Genomic DNA, 19099 nt, shown 5'->3' on the forward strand with positions numbered 1-19099 from the left:
GCACTTTCAAGTCAAGTTTATTTGTGTCACACATTTCAGCAACCAGACATTTCAAAGTGTTTTTCACCTGAAAAACATTAACTGATTATAAATCAACATAATCGGTTACATTTTGTCAAATACTATTGTCAAAACAATCAAGGAAATCAAATATGTTGATCAATCTCTCTGTCACCACAGGCAACTCTAAACAGGTAGGTTTTTAGCCTTGATTTAAAGTAACTGTTTCAGATGTTTTGCAGTTTTCTGGAAGTTTGTTTCCAATTAGTGGAGCATAGAAGCTGAATGCTGAATGGTGTGATTTAAAAAAAAAAAACATACAAAATTTTAGGTTGGGACCAATAAAGTACTTTCTAATGTATGATACAAATAGAAAAAAAATCTAATAAAGATTTCAGTTTAGCTTATGATAAGTGCTAATAATCATTAGCTTAGTCTATCATTTGAAATCTCTCTTCTTCTGGACTCTGGGTGGTAATTTTCTGGCCCAAATGTAACATAAAGATTTGAAATATTTCACTCAGTGGTAGAATATTCATAGAATATTTTATGAATAGAAATAGAATATTCTATTCATACAATATATGAATTTCACTTTCTGAAATGGGAGAATTTTATTTTTTTTTACTTTTTTTTTTGGTATTTATATTTGAGAGATGTACCTGTAGAGCATATTTAAGTAATGAAATGGCTGAGAGAAAAGTTTGGCCACAAATACAATTTAAGCTGTCGATTCCATTCGACAGCTTGAGGAGTTTTGGCACAGGGACAGTGCGTGTATTTAAAAAGCTGGTAGATATTTCTTCCGATTCACACGTAAGCACCTCGTGGTGCTGGTCGATCCCAGAAGATTGCTAGGAAATGCATTGAAGTTTGCAGTTTTAAGGTGACAAACCGTGAAAAAGTTTGGAAAAGATTATTACTTTGGTAAATGCTCTGACACGGCGCAGAAGTATTCAAAAAAAGATATTTCAAAGTACTGTCTCCTCAGTTTCATTTTTCTAACTTGGCTAAAGAGGATGCAGAAACGGGACAGCGGTAGCGAGGGAGAAGAACATGAGCCCGAGAGGAAAGGAAGGATCGAGGAAAGGAAGGATAGAGGAAATGAAGCGCAGCAATAAAGGAGAGGCAGAAGGAGGAAAGAGCTTTTGCAGAGATGGACGGAGATGATGCAGAATGAAAGGAGGGAACGAGATGTCTTCATGGGTTGGTTGATGGAAACAGACGAGGGAGCAAAAAAATGTGCTGAGGGAGCAGGTTGGGACCAATAAAGTTTTTAACTGATTGGTCATTAATGAGAGAGATAGAGAGAGAGAGAGAGAGAGGGGGAGAGTGGAGAGGTTGAAAGTAAAAGGAGTGACTCCGCCCTCCCTCCTCCCCTGTCTCCTTGTAGATGCTGCAGCTGCTAAACTGCGCTTAGACCAGCATTTAGGGGTGACTGGACATATATCCAGAACTGATAGAGGCTGTCTCCAACAAGATTTATGCAGCGGATGCTGGCAAAAATTCCAGTTTTAAAATGATTGACCATGAAATGATGCAAACACTTTATGATAATAGAATTTGGCTAATTGACGTCTGGGCAGAGCCACATTCACACCTATGACTTTGATGCCATTAATTTGACTTTAAACCTCTTCATTTCAAGCATGCGGTGTAAGAGATACCCCCCCCCCCCGGGGGGGGCAGTAGGGGGGAGTCAGTGGCCTACTGAACTTCTTTTTGTCTGCATACGACGAGTGCGGCTGCTGAGAATTGCACCACAGCAGAGGTAATAAATTTTCAGAGGCTCTCCTCCTCCTCCTCCACAGACTCAGTCATCCACCTGCTCTGTGTCGACAGCTCATGCGGAGCTCTTTGTTCAGAGGGGAAGTGAGCCGAGTCGCGCCACACAGTCCAACAAGCAGGAGGGCGGCATGCAGAACATCCGTCTTTGGTGTCAGCGGCCCGCTGCGATCTGTGGCTGCAGATGTCGCACTCATTTGCACAAATAAAAAGCAGAAGCTAAATCTCGGGGATGGTGTCAACAGTGTGGGGACCCGCCGCAGGCTCAATGCGGTAATCACTAAAACTCCCGAAGCAGACTCCAGATTTCATGCACACAACCTGTTAACTCACGGCTGCTGATGCTGCTGATGCTCATGCAGAGAAAATAAAACGCAGGGGGAGAGTTTTAAAAGTGCACAACAAATGTTCTTTGTCAAAATCCTAATTAAGGAGTTCCAATGCTAACAACCCAAGCCTGGGTGCTGCTTATGGAACTGCATATGTCTTGACCTATATGTCACCAAGACCCATCTTGAATAATTGATAGGAACTTCTCTTGCTTAGTTAGAACAGACTGTTTTGGTTAGGATCTTCTCGGGCTCCACTTGTTTGGAAGTGGCACTATGTAAATACACAGAATTAAAACTGAATTGAATTTAAGCAATGTTGGATACTCCACCAAGCAATAATAAAATGAGGCACTACGGTAATAATGAATCAGTTTTGTAGTTTAGCCACTTGTCAGTTTGGTTTTTCCTTCCATCCGTTAGAGCAAGACACATTCAATTATCCGTTTGCCACTACAGTAAACACGCAGGCTATCATAGTCAAAAGAAGGATGTCCTCGCAGCACTGCAGGGATTAATACCCCCTGGACACAAGCCTCAAAATCTAGAGTTATTAATTCTCATATAAACAGTTTTATTCATCATGCAAAGCAGTTCAATTTTAGAAACCCAAGTCGGCAGCGAACTCAAACCACTTGCATGACGCCTCACAGTACAGGACCCATGTTTGCCGATCAATATTCAGATCTTCAGGGATAATATCCCACACCAACAACCGTCAATAGCTATTAATTACCGGGTGCAGACACTTGATGCAGATCGATGTGGAACAACCGTTTTGCGGGCCTGTTGGGTAATTGTCTCCCAGATCTCATTAAAAGTCGGCAGGATTGGGAGAAATTGAGGAGGGGCAATGTGATGAAAGGAAAAGAGAAAACAGATGTGGGCACACAAAGTGGAGCGGAGAATCTGCATAAAATCAACTAACTCTGCACGCCAGGTGAAAACTGTGCATAACTTTGGGATTTTGACAGGGCTCCAACCTACTGGTTTTCTCTCGAGCTTCAGCGCAAAAAAACAAAAACATTTGCATCAATAAATCAGTTTATTTAAAAGAATATGTTACAATTTATTACAATAACTGATGCCTCTTTTTAAACTTTACATTTCAACATGTCAAAAGATTTGCAGGTTGATCTCCATACCTAATTATCTCAATTTAACACTGCCGTAGTAAAATAAATAAAGTAACATTGTTTTGTACACAGAACAACAGAGAGGGGAGGATGTAGAGAGGGCACACTTGAAGGTGTCAGACAATTGACTGTGTCAGACTCGGTTCAGTGAACAGACGAGAAGCCGACGAAATGTTTTCGGCCTTCGGGGCTGCACATTCAATCTTTCAATTGGAGGAGGCGTACTCTAAATTAAAGCCCCTGTAGGAACCCACAGAGGTCTGCTTATACTCATTAATCACCTAGGATGGCTTTTGTGAACAGCACCATCACTATAACAAACTAACTTTAAAAAAAAAAAGAAAAAAAGCCACTGATGTGGATTTTACAAATGCTTGTAGATGACCGAAACAATTCTTATGTCCCGATTAGCTGATGGAGTCGGGTTTGGGCAGATCATCAACTGCTTATTAGCATTTAACCTTACGTAGTGGATTGAGAATTAGTTTCAACAACATAATCACCAACGACAGACAGAGCGAAAGTGGCAATACAAATTTAACCCCGATTGGTGATCAGTGACCTCTGTATTATTAATACGATCCTCTTAATGACTGATCTAATCATATACAGCAACAAAGATGCATTGATCAGGCTGATCACTATGGATCGGACTCACCATTTTTGATTTTTTAAAAATTATTATTTTAAAGGCTATAACACATAAAATAGAATGTGCTGCAGGTTATTTGGTAGAGGTAGTAGTTTTGAATCCAACAGAACATGAGGGAAAATAAGACAAAATGATCCCTACTCATTTATCGCAGCATTCAGGTCTAAGCTGTTGGCCAATGTGTTCATAGACTCCTAATGGTGGGACTCATACTTTTTCAGTATTTGACCTCCCAATCACTGATCAGAGTAGATTTGATCCCAATCTTGGGTCAACTGGTTCATCTTTCTTCAGTGCTATGCAAAAATTAAATCCATTAATCATCTCTATCGTTGAGTTTGATCAGCCAGGCTTTCTTTCTCGTAGTCCTCTAAAGTCTTTTCAATCAACAGTTTTCCAGACTTTCTAAATGTCATTCAATGTTTTTCTTTGGATTTCGGCTACTTTTTCGTCATTTACAGTTTAGCTCTTGCACCCAATCATTGTGCAAAAAGAAAATGAATAAAGTGGACAAGCAAAAGGCTTGGGAAAAACAAAGTTCGAGAAAAGACAAACAAGTACTACATCACAAAATAATGTATTCTTTTGTTTAAATAGAACAGAAAAAAAATATCAAAAGATGTTACACAGATCACGAAAGACGCGTCCAACGTCGGTCACTCATTTAGTGAACAAAAAACCAAATACCGTCAATAAAGGTGTTTTTCAAACAAATCTATGAAAAAAAAAAATCTATAGCTCACCTTTTACTACCTGGTCAATCACTAAGGTAGTATCCATTTGTGAAACATCTATGATTAGAGATGCATTGATCAGAATCTCACCAGTTTTTGTAAATATTTGAGTTGCAGACATTCTGGATGATTAAGCTCTTGCAATAACACGTAAGAACAGTGTTCAAAATGTCTCTTTAGAATTCCTGCCATGAATTGTTATTAAATATTTACATAAGAAGCAACGAGATAGGGTTAGAGCAGTCAGTATAACTCAGGGTCGATTCATATTTTTAAAACATGGACAAAATGACTACGGAGTTGATATTTTCTACTGTTTCAAGCATCTCATATCAGCCGTTAGTATGTGTAGCATTACTAAAGCAGAAGTCTCCCCGTTTATTCCTTACAAAATGTTGATCTGGGAAGTTTCCAAAAGGCAGCAAGTATTTCCAAATCCAACGTGTAACATGTAAGACAGAGGTAGACATCAAAGCAGAGAATCTTCATTATTCTACTTTCAGCCTTCCTGTTATCTGTTTAAACTCTTACACTCTCTTGCAGCCTATGAAACGTATAGCTAATTCGGTAACTTTTTCACTTGGTGATAATTTTCACATTTAAAGAGTAACCTGGTAGCGGCTGGTATGATGCGTTTAATTAAAAAAAAAAAAAAGCTTAGTTTTTTTTTTAGCTTTTAACCTGAGCAATCGCACTAAAATCCATAAGATTCATGTCACATGCTCAGTTGGATGCATCTTCATTTAAAATGTTTACATAATTCCTGTGTGAAAACGGTAAAAGACAGAGACAATCAGTGTGAAGATTTCTGGTTGAACATACTTATTTTTGGAAAAATCTGATATTTTGCTAAAAAGTATTGAGTCTGGTAATATAAATATTTGCTATACTTGTATTTTTTTTTTCCATGGAGTAAACTACAAAAATTACATTCCGCAGATTTTGAGAGTGCTTCGGAACCCTGCGTATGTTTCAATCTCTTATCTTTGGTATTCAATTAATTCAGTCACAGAAGGAGGGACAATACTTTACACGCTGTGAAATCAGTAGGCATTTTATCTGAATTATTCTGCTTAACCAACTAATAAATATCTGAATGGTTGGACACAAGACTGAAAACTTACAAAAAGCAGCCAACATTCAAAGAAAATCTCTTAGGGAGTACCTAAGAGGATTACAATATCTCTAAAAGAAATAAACAAAATCTGACTCATTGGAAGTACATTGTAAAGAAATAAGTGAAGATGAAAGACTTTTACAAAACTAATGCCAAGTGACTGGAAACTTTTCAAATAAGATGAACACGTCAGAAGGATTTTTAGTTGCAATTAAAAGTCAATAAGATTAGATTAAAATACAATATAAACAGACCGACATTAGACTGGGGAGACAAAACTTAATAACGAGCAAATACCATCAGGCTCTTACAGAGTAAAAAAAAAAAAAAAAACATTCCAGTTTAGTTTTCAAGTTTATATCTGTTCGGCAGGATCACATTATTAGCTTTTACTTGACATTAAACTTCATATTTCCATTATTAGATTTCAGCAATAAGATCAGTTGCAAGAAAGCCTTAATTAATGGAGCCTATTTGCCTTATTGTGTAAAGATGAAAACATTTCCTTCTGATAAGAGACTGTCGCATCACTAAGCCCGACTTCTGCTGTGAACGGGTGGCTGACCAGTTCGGCAAAGTACCGTCCACAGAGATCAACACTGTGGAGTGGAAAAGCTGCTTGAATTTCAAGCCTAATATAAATCCTGTGGGAGCGCCCAGAGACAAAGTAATCACTGTGAACCAGGGAGCAGGAAAGAGCAGAAGGACCCCTGCTGCTTGTTCTAGGTAATGCACCCTGAATATAATTTTCTACAGTACCATGGCCTTAAAACATATTGGCATGGATGGGTTCTCATAATACTGTAGGTACAGGTTCATCTAAATAAAATAGAGTCTCCTCAGGAAGTAACATGCATTTCCGTAATTCACTTGAAAGAGTGAAGACTCATTACACACAGAGTTACATCTTTCAAGCATTTATTTCAGTTAATTTTGATGATTGTGGCTTAGAACTACTAAAAAAGCCTAAAATTCTGTTTCTCAAAACATTTTTATTATACTATAAGAAAAATAAACAGGGCGTTTTTGAACACAGAAAGTCATGGCTTTAACACCAGTTGGGGAATCAGTTTATAATTCAGTCAGTCAAAATGTTTACATCCAGCCTGGGCTTATTCCAGTACTGAACCCATGTGTAATGTCTGAGGTTGCGATCTGCACACCCTGAAGCTGCATGAATACAGTCTGATAAAGTGCAACATTAGTGTAAATCCAAGTGGGCGTCCCCCAAAAATAAAACTAACAAATGCATTTGTTTGGCCTGCTACGTTCAGACGTTTTGATTCTTTCTAGAGGCAAATTCAGCGCAAAATGTGTGACAATTGTCAACATGTAACCTGATTTATCTGTAAGTTACATCCCAGGATCTCTGACTCTTCTCCACCAGATGTGGACATCATGCACCCACAACGGGATAAGAACAGCAGATTATCCTCGTCTTTGTTCCTCCCTCTGAATACTTTCAGTTGTCCTTGTTTTTGCACTGATTATTCACTTTGTTTTCCAAAAAAAAAAAAAAAAAGTTTAAATCATCCTGCTTACAATCCACTTCTGACCAGGAAGAACATCTTGCATGAATCCTTCACTTTAGGTCTGCCAAAGCTTTAGTTTAACACATGTTCATAAAGTTCTGGCTCGTGAGTCATGTAGTTTCTTTCTTTTTTTTTTTTAATGCTTGTGTTTTCATGTTTTTCAGCAGATGGTTGTTGGTTAACATGTAGGGAGCAGCGTCCTGTGTCGTAGTTAATGGAGTGTAAATGATGACCGTGTAAGTTCTTGGCTGAGTGAGACTGGGTCAAGGTAAAACACTCAGCTGAGTCGGTGACAGTGTTCTCCCCCCTACGTGCCCCCATCTCTTCTGTGCCTCAACAGCTGGAAAATATTCTGCAACACAAACATGGGTCAGGACCGAGTCTCGCCAGCTCGTACGATGCGAAAATGCTTTCGCCGATTCAAAGCCTTACCTTTCCGCACAGACCGTCTTTACTGCAGTTCTTGTTGTCCTTGTCTGTGGCCTCCTCTTCCACCTGGAAGCACATGGGCGAGCCACGAGTGAAGGACACTAGAGCAAAGTCTGCAACCAAGGTAGTTACGAGTGGACTGTGGTTACCTCTTTCCTCCACTTCAGCTCGCAGAAGACTCTCTCGAAGCACTCGTGCATGTAGTTAAACTGAACGTCGTCCGTGGAAAGCAAACACAGGGAGAAACTGATTCGTGTGGAGGAGGCTTCAAAAGTTTTTGTGTCACATTTAAACAAACAATTGCTTATGAGCAACACAAAATGTTACCTGATTGCACAGCAGAAAGAAAATGGTTTTCAAACTTTTCAAAGAGTGTAGTACAGATTCGCATTGAGTTATGAAACCACATTTCTTTGCAATGTCATTGAAAGTCTTTTGCGGTATGTCTGTTTGTTTTGACAATTCCTCTTTGCCAAATAGTGCAAGTTATGTCTGATCGGATGTTATGTCTCTAGGAAAAGAAGCTAGTAAGCCTTGCTGCAGTCTTAATTGTATTTAGGTTTGAACTTTGGCTGGGCCATTCCAACACATGAATATTAATTTAAACCATTCAAGCTGTAGCTCTGGTTTTATGTTTAGGGTCATTGTTCTGCAGGAAGGTGAAGCTCGGAGTCTTCCATTGGATTTTCTTCTAGGATTTCCATGCACTTAGCTCAATCTGTCAACTCTGTGCAGCCTTCATCATTTTAAAAAAGGTATCTCAGCAACAAGGGCATTTAAAAAACAAAACAAAAAAAACAAGCTTTCTAAAACTTACATAAGGAGTAAAAATCTTCACCCAGCGTGGCTTCTTCTCTCCCCGTGCATATTCGAAACAGAAAGCCATGCCCTCTTCGTCTGTGTCCCATCTCTGCATCTCCCCCCATTCGAAAGCAATCACCTGGTTCTGCAGCGACAAGGAGTCTTTATTTTGCTCGCCTTCAACACACAGGAAATAAATTCACAGAAATTAAGGAAGGTGAAGCTGCCCTTACCTCAATAGTACCTTCTTCTGTACAGGCGTGCAGCTTAAAGTTGTGTATACTGATGGCTGTGATCACATGGCCTTTGCGTCGGGAGTCACAGGAACAATGAGGGAATACGATCTCATTGTAGCCCTCACAGCTCCGTAACAAACTCAAGTACTGAGAAGAAACGCACAGCAAACAGAAGTAGTGAGATGGATAACATTTACAGACCTCGTTAAGTACAAATGCCTGCAGGTGATTTCAGTGGAGACACAACAATATTTTTTAATCTGCTTAAACTTTTAGATTATCTGCAGGCAATAACCATATTTTTCCTGCAGATAAACTAGTAGAGATAGAAGAGATTTAATCTCCACTCTACCCAGTCAGACCTACTGGAGGCCCAGAGATTTGCAGCAGAAGTCTTCCGATGCAGTTTCACCTCTGCAGAGCGTGACGGAGAACGGCAATCAGGAGAACAATGAAGCGAAACTGAGAAGTAAAACATTTTCTCGTTGTTTCACAACAGTTACATTCTCAAGCACAAATCAGAGAATTCACACCTCAGCAGAATCCTGCGGGGAGATGCCAGTGTCTGTGTGAAAACGGCTGAAGTTAATTCTCCCCTTCCGACTTTGGGCTCGCTGCAGCGTCTCAGCCCTGCAGATCAGACTCTCACCTGCTAAATCTCTGCAAGCACTTGGCCATAAACAAACACACAGCTGAAGAACGTTTTAAATTCCTTAAATTACTGCCTTTACTCTAAGCTCCCAGATGCAGTCAGTCAACACGTATTACAGGGGCAATTTCGTCTGGGACTCGTTCAAGACATTTTTAACACAGTACCACCAGGGATGTTCTGCAGAAAGTGCAGACAGATAGGGTAGCCTGAGTTTTTCTAAAGTTGCTCTGCACACATGTCCGTCACAGCAGGATATTTTCAGCAGAAGGTGAGCTCTCACTTCTAGAGACGCGGATAAGAAAGTCCCAGAGTACCCGTCTCCAGAGCGCAAGAGGCAGAATGAACCTAGTTATGCAGTTTTGTTATTAATACCGCCTACTTCTGAAAATGTTCAGGGAGTGAAATACAACGTAGAGTAAGAAGAGAATGAAAGAAAAGTATGAATAACAAGGCAGTTTGAGCTCCTGCAACCTTTTTTAGGTGAACATGGTTTTAACGTCGCTCACAGCACAGCGTTTTGATTAGCCACTTTTTGACATGACAGTTACATTTGGTACAGATGGCCTCAGTTTAAAAGTATTTCAGAACTAATGAGCATGGGTAAATATGGTGCAAGGGGAGCTGATGGTGAGCATTTTTCCTACTTTACCAGATTATAAACAAGCTACCTACACAATCAAAAACTCTCAATGTAGAGAGACTGAACATTGAACTGTGATCAGTAATTATACTGAGATGTTTTGTGTGGTACCAACCATGGACATCTTCTTCTGCTCTGCCAGTTTTTGGAGCTGATAAGACTTCTGCTCAACTTTAACGAAGCCTTTCTTCACATCATCAGCTGCCTGCAGAAGCGTCACACACATGGTAATATTTAACAAAGAAAACAGAAAAAAAATAATAATACACCTTATGCAAATATGTACCGACCTGGTGAAAGAAGTAGCTGACAGCAAGTTGGTTGTCACTGAGCAAGATCTCTTCTTCTGTGGTGAAGAGCCACTTTCGCAGCGTGAGGCAGGTTCCTGGGACGGCTGAGGTATAGTTCTGTACATAAAGTTTGTGGGGGAACTCATTGGGTGCCAGTTTACGCACTGAGGAATAAAGTCCGATGACAGAAAGAGGGGAAAAAACAAAACCTGTTAGTACAATGCAACAAAACCTGATTTTAATTAGAACTGTTGGAACACAGCAAGTCAAGAGTGGATGCTGCTGCTGCTGGTGACGGATGTGAAATAGGAACAAGGGCATGTTTACCACCGTGTTGCATCATCTGTTCTTTTAATGAAGCTGCTTTTGAAGCTCATGGGACTATTTGCTGGCATTTGACACATGAAATGTTTTTTTTTGTTTTTGTTTGTTTTTTGCTTGATTTAAAATTGCAGTTGCTCATTTTTGTCATGTTTTTTGAGGAAAATATCTCCAGTCAATCAAAGATCTAAACAAAACAAAATAACTTTTATTATTAATAAATAACTTCAAAGTCAAATATCGTGCGTTCCCCATCACTCAAGTTCTCCTGAATTTTAAAGTACCAGTACAATAGAATTAATTAAACACAATGAATAACTAAATGTTCACTATTAGATCACTACAGGAATTTCTAGAGGAGTCGGGTTTTAAATTACCGTGCAAAAACCATCTGCTGCTGACATGTTGTTCTGTTTTTAAGCAGAAACATGTTTGGATGAAAACAGTGAGACAGCAATACTGATTAAATCAATGCCTCCTAATTACAATTTCTTAAAGGAGAACAGAAAACATAAGGCCAATGGGGCTGCTAAACTTTTTCTCATTCACTAAACTGTAACAGGGGTTTCCTGGGAAAATTTGACTCTTGAATATTTGAGAATCGAGGTAAAAGTCCATGAGCGAGCTCTGACTCTACCGTTATATATAAAACTCCACAATATGTGGTCAACTTTTACACTGATTTCAGCCACCTTCAATCTGTCAAAACTCACCACTTACGTTTCGAGTTTTGCGCCACGTAAATGGCAGAGAACTCAACTCAAGGTTTTTTAGATTTTTTAGTAGCAACATCCGGTGGTTGATCACATTTTGGTGCAGCGGAAAAACATTTTTTCAATGCATGCTTCATTCAGCACTGAAGCATGCACAGTTTTATGTTTTTATTGTGCAAAGTACTTTTAACTGCCTTTTTGCTGAAATGTGCTATACAAATCCACTGGACATAAATCACAATTTGACATTAAAAAAAAAAAAAATTTGCATACTGTGTGCCTGACAGCAACAAGTCTGAACTTTGTGATCTACATATTACATTAAACCAAACACTGCAGATTTCTTTGCAGAAATAGACATCACATAGCCATGCTGAGTACATGTTTTAGAGCTGCAGAAATATGCGTCTACTGTCCAGCACAATTTTAGTCAATTGTTTTTCCATTCCGAAATCTGAAACTGAAATCTGACTCGTTTTAAAGCAGTTGTGGAAATGAAACCAGCCAAAGTGACTCTCCTTTCAAGGAGGGAGTTTTTCTCCTTTAAAATAAGCAGAAGTGGAAAAAACTGCCATGGGCATTTTAACATGCAGTGTCAGGAAAGAAAGACGCAACTGCAGTTTGTTTGAGTCCTTACTCACCAAAGGTATGGTTGATGACCTCAAACAGAGCAAAGTAGCTAGCAGTTATACTGTCCATGCCAAGCTTCATGACCACGGCCTGGAAAAGGAAAAGCAGATGGAGAGGGTGTGTAACAAGGAGCAAGAACAAATGGATGAACGCATGTGTGTGTTTACCTGATAAACCTGGTCTGTGGTGGAGTTTTTACGAGCTCTAACGGTGAGGGTAGTATTATCTGGCATGGCTATTCTCAACTCCACGTCTGAAACACCGTTATAGTTCTGGGTTGCGAGAAGGAGACAGAAACTGTCACAAACAGGAGCAGCGGATATTTGTTGGAACGCAAGTTTTACCTTGCTTTATTCTTTTTACCTCGTCTGATTCAGACAAGAACTCCTGCATGATGTCGCTTTCTCCAATTACCCGTACTGAACAGACTGCAGATGAGAGGCGCAAACATCGAGAGTTAGGTTCTGTGTGAAAGTAAAGCATAATAGCACACTTTGATATACACAGTGTCTCTGCTAGGCTTTCCCACACACTATGTTCTCAGGCTTGCTTTAGGAGGACAAAAAAAAAAAAAAGTTACATTTGCCCGCAGGACTTTTGGCGCTGGAAGATGAGCAACCAAGTTAGTAGTCATTATAAAAATATGCGACTCTGCCCGACATAAAAGAAAATTTCCAACCACAAGACATTAAACTCCCAACTGCTTTACAGCTGTACGGAGGTGAGAATAAAACTTTTCTGAATGCAGAAAACACTGGGGAACTTGATCCGTCCTTCACCTTTTTCGAGGTATTCCTCCAGGCCTCGGCGCCGTGCATCGAGCTGCTGCTCAGAGAGTGAAAAAGGCCACTTCCCAGGAAGTTTGGGGAACGTAAAGTTGGCAAATTCCCTCTTAAGGTTTTGGTGCAAAATCACAAACTCCCGATAACGCTTGGAGCACAGCTGCCTACCCGCCATATACACATTATACACCTGGAAAGACAGGGAACCAAAAACAGGACATGTTAACTTAAAACTTTAGTTATTGAGAACTGATTATGACTTTTAAAGTTTGAGTTCATTTCTTCATCTGTAATTCCTTTATTCTAGTTAACAAATTTAATTCTAATCCATCATTAGAACGTGTGCAGTTCCTTGCGAAGGTAGACCTGACCCTTTTAACTTTTTCACCTTTTGCTGTACAGGGCACACACTGCTCAGCTTGGAAGAGTGCAATGAAGAGTTTAATCACAAGCAGCGCCAGGAACAAACACGTTAACTTTTGGAGCAGCATGACCGTGAGCTCACAGACCTGCCAGCAGAACGTCTCTTTGAAGAACGGGCAGCACTGAGGAAGAGAGTAATGGTGCAGCTCTGCTTCTGAGTTTCAGAATTGCAGGCGACGGTTCAAAACACCAGAACTACATAAAATGTTGTACAGTTTGGTGTGATGTTCATTTTATTTTTCATATGGGATTTTTATTTATTTTTAGTAAAGTTCACGAGTTGATATTGGTTTGTATCTATTGACTGCATCACCTAAATTCAAAATGTTGCACGTTTAAAAAAATTAAGTATTAGAATATAGATATGTTTATATGTACGGCAAAAATAATTATTATGTTTGGGTCAGTAATTAATTCCTACAAGACAAAATGAAATATCTGGGATTGAGTCCATCAAAGCCAGAAAATCTAGGCTGAAAGGTCAAATCCAGGTGGTGACCTTTTTTGGACAGCACAGTGATTTTTGGGGGGATTTTATGTGATAAAGAGAAATCATTAATAAAACTTTTAAAATTGTGACCTGTGTACGTATTCCCCCTATCGATACTTTGCAGAACCACCATTTGTCTCTCCCAGCAAATTTGCACATTTAGAGATGGATAGTTTTGCTTATTTTTCCTTGCAAAATACTTCCAATGTAGTCTGACTAATTTAAGAGCAAAAATAAACATCAGTATTCAAATCTTACGGTTTGTTTTGTGCCATTTTAACTGATGGCTACATTGTAATGTAAATGATTCCATACATCTCTGGCTGCACGTTTAGATTTTCCACTTATCCACGAAGGCCAGATGAGACCAAGGGGCATTCATTTGTTTGCAAGGCTCTTGCACCTACCACAAACTTTTCACCATTGAGTTCAGTGTGTTTGTAGCTCGGAATGGAGATCGGGACGGCCTGCTTGTCAGAGTAGTCGTAACAGGACAGGGCCGACACGTCGTCGCCGGGATCCAGGCAGTCGGCTTCCTGCGGTGGGACGGACAGAACGGCCAGCACCAGCTCCTTCTCGCCAGCCCGGATCAGGTCCACCACCTGCTTGTGTGTGGCTCCCTCTACATTCACCCCATTGCTGTCGGGAGAAGAAAGGCATGTTGTCATTGAGGAAACTGGTGCTGCATCTTTCTAAAGATCTGAAGAGACATGCAAAATCAAGCTCAAACCAGTGGTGTCAGTTTCTCACTATTTGAGTCGACACACGTCGCAAGCGGCAAGTGAACCACAAAATGAGTCCAGAATTAATAGTAGAATGAATGATAATAAACAAGAGAAAGTTTCTCATTTTGATATAAAAAAAAAACAAACATTGTTATCCTCTTCAGTAAGTCTTTGTTGTTTGCATTTAGCCCTCAAGTCGCAACCGCCTGTATCTGCTGCGGGTACAGCTGAGCAGGAGCAACACTGGGGCGTACACACTGCCTCTCCTCTTACACATTACTGCCACACACACACTGGCAGTAATGTGTAAGAGGAGAGGCAGTTCTAATGACAGAGCTGCAGCAACTTCTCCTATAGTTAGGTTAGGACTGAGAGCAGCCACAGTGTCTCCTCTGCAAGGTCTCAGCATCACCTACGGCTATTTCTGACACTTTTGAAACCGAGTCCAGGTTTTATAGACGGCCTGACAGTGAAGACGCCCTGAGAAACAGTCACTGTATTTATTCAGCACTTTAAAAATTATCTTTGTGCAAAAGGTTGAGGTTATCTGAGCCATAACTTGCACAAATTAGCAAAACATGTGTTCTCAGCACTTTCTCAAAGTTTACAGAAGCAACTACTAAGACTTATGAGCAAAATATGATCTCATTTATTACTTGTTTAACCAGAGTTTCTACAAATTTCAGCATACTAAATGCAAGACTTTAAAATATAATTTAAGACCAATTCAATTACAAAAACAGAACTAAATATCTGACACCAACTCAGCCCTACGTTGTTCCCTTTTAAATTTTTATTATTGTAAACTTCATGACAGTTTGTTTGGTTACTAGCTAGCAAGAGGAAGTCAAATATAACTTTGGAAACTTAAACTTTTAGTTCCTGCGTGTGACTCCTGTAATATATAGGTTACTGTAGTTCAATGCATTTTTAGAAGGCACTGAACTCAAATTTGAGCCAGCAAGTCAGTTTCAAAAGCAGACTTTTGAAAGCTGAATGTCTAGGAATAAACTACTTTAATCTCTTGTTTCCCCTCCGTCGAGGAGTCTGCAGGTTTTTCACTGCATGGTGACACTACCTCCGATTTAATTGTAGATCACAGAAAAATTTGCGTCCAAGAACAAAAAGTTGATGGAAGAAGAAGTGAATGAATATGTAGATTTATCTAATCTTTCCACATTTAAGATTACGGCCCAAAACTGAGACAATTAAATGCAACACTATTTATGGCCTTGCTTAACGACTCCATCTACATGAAAGCAAGTTATTCCAAGTTAAAAACTATACTTCAGATATTACATAAGATCAGGAATTAGTTTTAATTGGCGAGATTGGAATTGCCTTTTTTTATTATTTTATCATCTCTGATCGATTATCAGCAGATGAAATTGTTTTTTTCCCCTTTAATTAAATTAATCAAAAATTAAAACTCATTTTTTTATCTCTAAGCAGATAAACCAGTAATGTTTACTCTGGTGTACTTTATCAGAGTTTAATAAACCTAAGATAAAGGTTTTTTTTCCCCAACATCCTCTAGCAAGTCGGTCAATGTTGTAATTGACATGTGACACGTCAGAGAAAACTGGAAATCAATTTGTGAATCACGTGACTGGTGCAGCTCGGATTCTTTAGGCAATGATAAATAAAACTGTATGATGATGTGATATATTTAATATTGTACTTTTTTTTTTTTTTACAAAATATTTCCAGATAGATCTGCAAGTGTTTTACCTCATCGTCATGACAACTGCTAATGTTCTGAAAGCAGGAAAAAACATGAATCTCCAAATTTTCAGATTGTATGCGACTGATAAGATCACATTGTGTTACTGGAAAAACAAAAAAAAGAAAAAAAAACCAACTGCCTGGCTTGCTGTTCTCTAGACTTTCACAGGGAAGAGGAGATTTTTTTTAAGAAAGTTGTAGATTAGGAGAGAAGTATAAATGCTTAACTATAAACTGTCAGGAAACTCGACAGGAAACTTAACATGACAGCTACACACAGAAATATAATCCGAGTAATGCTCCTCTAAGGCACATAGAAAAGCTACGACTAAATAAGCCTGATAAGATAAAACATGTATGGGAATGAGTAAGCAGAAGATTAATAGGACTGAACCATATGCAAACATCTTCCAGGTGTGCTGGGAGCAGTCTCCAACGACACAAAATTGCAAACTCAGCATTTTTTCACTGCTTTCCTTACTGCAGCTCTATGATGATATAATAAGCATCAGTGTGGCCTTTGCACTCACACTGTCAGCACTTTTGATAGTGATGGAACAAGCTGTAAAACACACTTTATGTGCGTCTCATCTTCCTTTGTTTTAATTTAATGAATACATATTTTATTTATTAATTTGAGTAATGGAATGCATCAATATAACCAAACAAAAAGTAAAAGGATCACAAAAAGAGTATAAAGAATATGATTGAAGCCTTTAGCATAGCTTAGAGTGTTTTGCCTGCAGAGCAAATCCATTAAAAAAAATTCAGTAGTTCGCTAAAAACAATATGGTAAGATTTTTAGGAAATATCTAAATCAGTTGTCTTGTAAAAATAAAAATCTTCAAAAATAAAATAGCTCTATACAAATGTGCACATAACTTAGCATTAAAGAGTTAAAGTTACAATAATTTCCTGGGGAGCTTGGCGCACACACCGTTTTGACACAGAGGTTATACACTGCACAGGAGCAAACTTTAAATCAAGGAGTGGAAGCTATATGAGCTTCAGGGTACAGTGAGGGAGAACAATCAATAAGAAGCAATCAAATGCTGATGTTGACCTAAGTAACAGGCACACAGATGAGTTAGAAGGGTATGCCAGGATGTCTAATGGCAAATCAGACCGCATGCTTGCACACAGCAATAATGGGGTCAACCCACTGCCAGGTTACCGCAGGCCACCCTTTCACAAAGCAGCGTGCAAAAAAAAGAAATAACCAATCAGACTGAGCATTTTTGAGAGGCAAGCCTATCACAGCTGAACTGTGAGCATTTCGTCTCTGCATCACTGTATACCATACACACAGAAACACTGAAGAGGCTTAGCTGATGCTGAGCTCTGTGATGTGTGCTCTTCTCCATAGCAACAGAGTCTAACATCAGCATACATACAGGCCATTGAGGATGGTGACTTCTATCCCAAAAGTAGCAGAAACCTCACTACTCTAAACTAAAAACTGAAACGTGTGGTCAATGCAGCCAATATTGCAACCGTGCTGGTACTTAATATTGCTATATTTTTTTTAATTAACTGGGAATCGCTTTGCATTCCATGTGCAGAAGGGACGATTCAAGGCATATCTGTCTGGCATCAGTGTGTGGGGAATTTCTAATGATTTCTGACGCACACAAACACTCCTTTCATTGGGATACTTCTGCATTCAAGATCAGCCAGGTTGGTGGTGATCCCCTGCCCTTTGGCAGGGGAAAATGCTTAAATAGAGAGCATATTTTGCCCTAATTACAATGCAAGCTAATCACAGTTCAAAACATTTTTCACTTATGTAGAAACATTTTTCCACTTACACTTCCAGGATCCTATCCCCCTTTGAGATACCGGCTCTGTCTGCAGCTCCTCCAGGGAGGACAGCACTCACATGCTGCAGAGGAGCGTACAGCTCCCCATTAATGCTCCGCAGCTGCCCGCCTTCGCTTACTTGCCCCCGAACGTTGAAGCCGTAGCCCGAGTCAGACTTCACTATCCGCACCAGCCTGGGGCCTGAAGTAACGGTGGTTGGCGTCTGCCAGCTGCCGCCGGTGTCTGGCGTAACGCTGCCGCTACCGGAGCCGTTACGGGAGGAAGGGCGAGGCAACGGAGGGACCGAGGAGCAAACTCCTTGTCCCTTTACGTCCGCCATCTTTCTACACTGTTTGTATCATTCAGTCTAATTCCCCGAACGTTAAATTTCCTACAAACATTAGCTGAGGTAGCCTGGCTAATCAGCTTGGCTAGCTAAATGACTGGTATAAGCCGGAAAAAGACGAGTAATGCCGAGGATTGCCGAAACCAAAGACTGGGGAGCATTCCATTTCTAACTCCTCTGTTTATCCCTGAGCTCGACAAAAAAAATGCTTCCAGAAACTCATTTAAACTTTAGATTAAGCCATAATGCTAAATAGAATTTAGGAAATATTTGAAGAAGTCAAATGACATAAATACATGAAGACTATCCTTGCCTATAATTTTAAATCAACAAATACATTTATGTAGGATATTTTAAATTACATAGAAAAAAAGCAGCTCATGCTGAATTTTGACTATGAGATGTCTATTTTTAATTATTGAAATTAACTTCTGGTTAATATTATTTCCAAGCCCATTATTTGGTAAATTATATTTTACGTTCTCCATTTTACCTCTGAAATTATCTTGTCATCTCCATGGAGAAGTAACATTTCACTTTGTCCATGTTTAGTTTGATGTATGCTACTTTATTTATACCATATTTGTTGTATTTCTGCTTTCACTGAGTTGCATTTTCAAGAAAGTCTTTAATTTCAATGTTTCAAAATAGTTACAAATTTGTTTAATGAGATTAATAAATGCATTATTTATCAAATAAGTCAACATTATTGCATAAAAAGGAAGATTTTCAACAATCAAAACAGATAGGTTTGACAAAAATGTGTCTGACACAAAACACTTTCTGTATGAGTTCGGATAGTTTTTCACTC

The 19099-nt window shown here is 39.3% G+C and overlaps 1 protein-coding gene across 1 annotated transcript; it reads right to left on the reverse strand.

The window, feature by feature from the left end:
• Positions 1 to 3140: 3140 nt before the first annotated feature.
• Positions 3141 to 18451, reverse strand: snx27b (sorting nexin 27b). Its single transcript, XM_008431741.3, has 13 exons — positions 17951 to 18451; positions 14100 to 14331; positions 12777 to 12969; positions 12361 to 12425; positions 12165 to 12269; positions 12009 to 12087; positions 10334 to 10497; positions 10159 to 10248; positions 8749 to 8898; positions 8532 to 8660; positions 7864 to 7923; positions 7718 to 7780; positions 3141 to 7637 (listed from the first exon to the last, which is right to left on the reverse strand). Exons 1-13 carry the CDS (start codon positions 18280 to 18282, stop codon positions 7593 to 7595), a joined length of 1707 nt encoding a protein of 568 aa, XP_008429963.1. The 5' UTR covers positions 18283 to 18451; the 3' UTR covers positions 3141 to 7592.
• Between the last annotated feature and the right edge of the window lie 648 nt (positions 18452 to 19099).

Source organism: Poecilia reticulata, chromosome 16, assembly GCF_904066995.2.
Source record: "Poecilia reticulata chromosome 16, P_reticulata-male-v2, whole genome shotgun sequence".
Taxonomy (NCBI): Eukaryota; Metazoa; Chordata; class Actinopteri; order Cyprinodontiformes; family Poeciliidae; genus Poecilia; species Poecilia reticulata.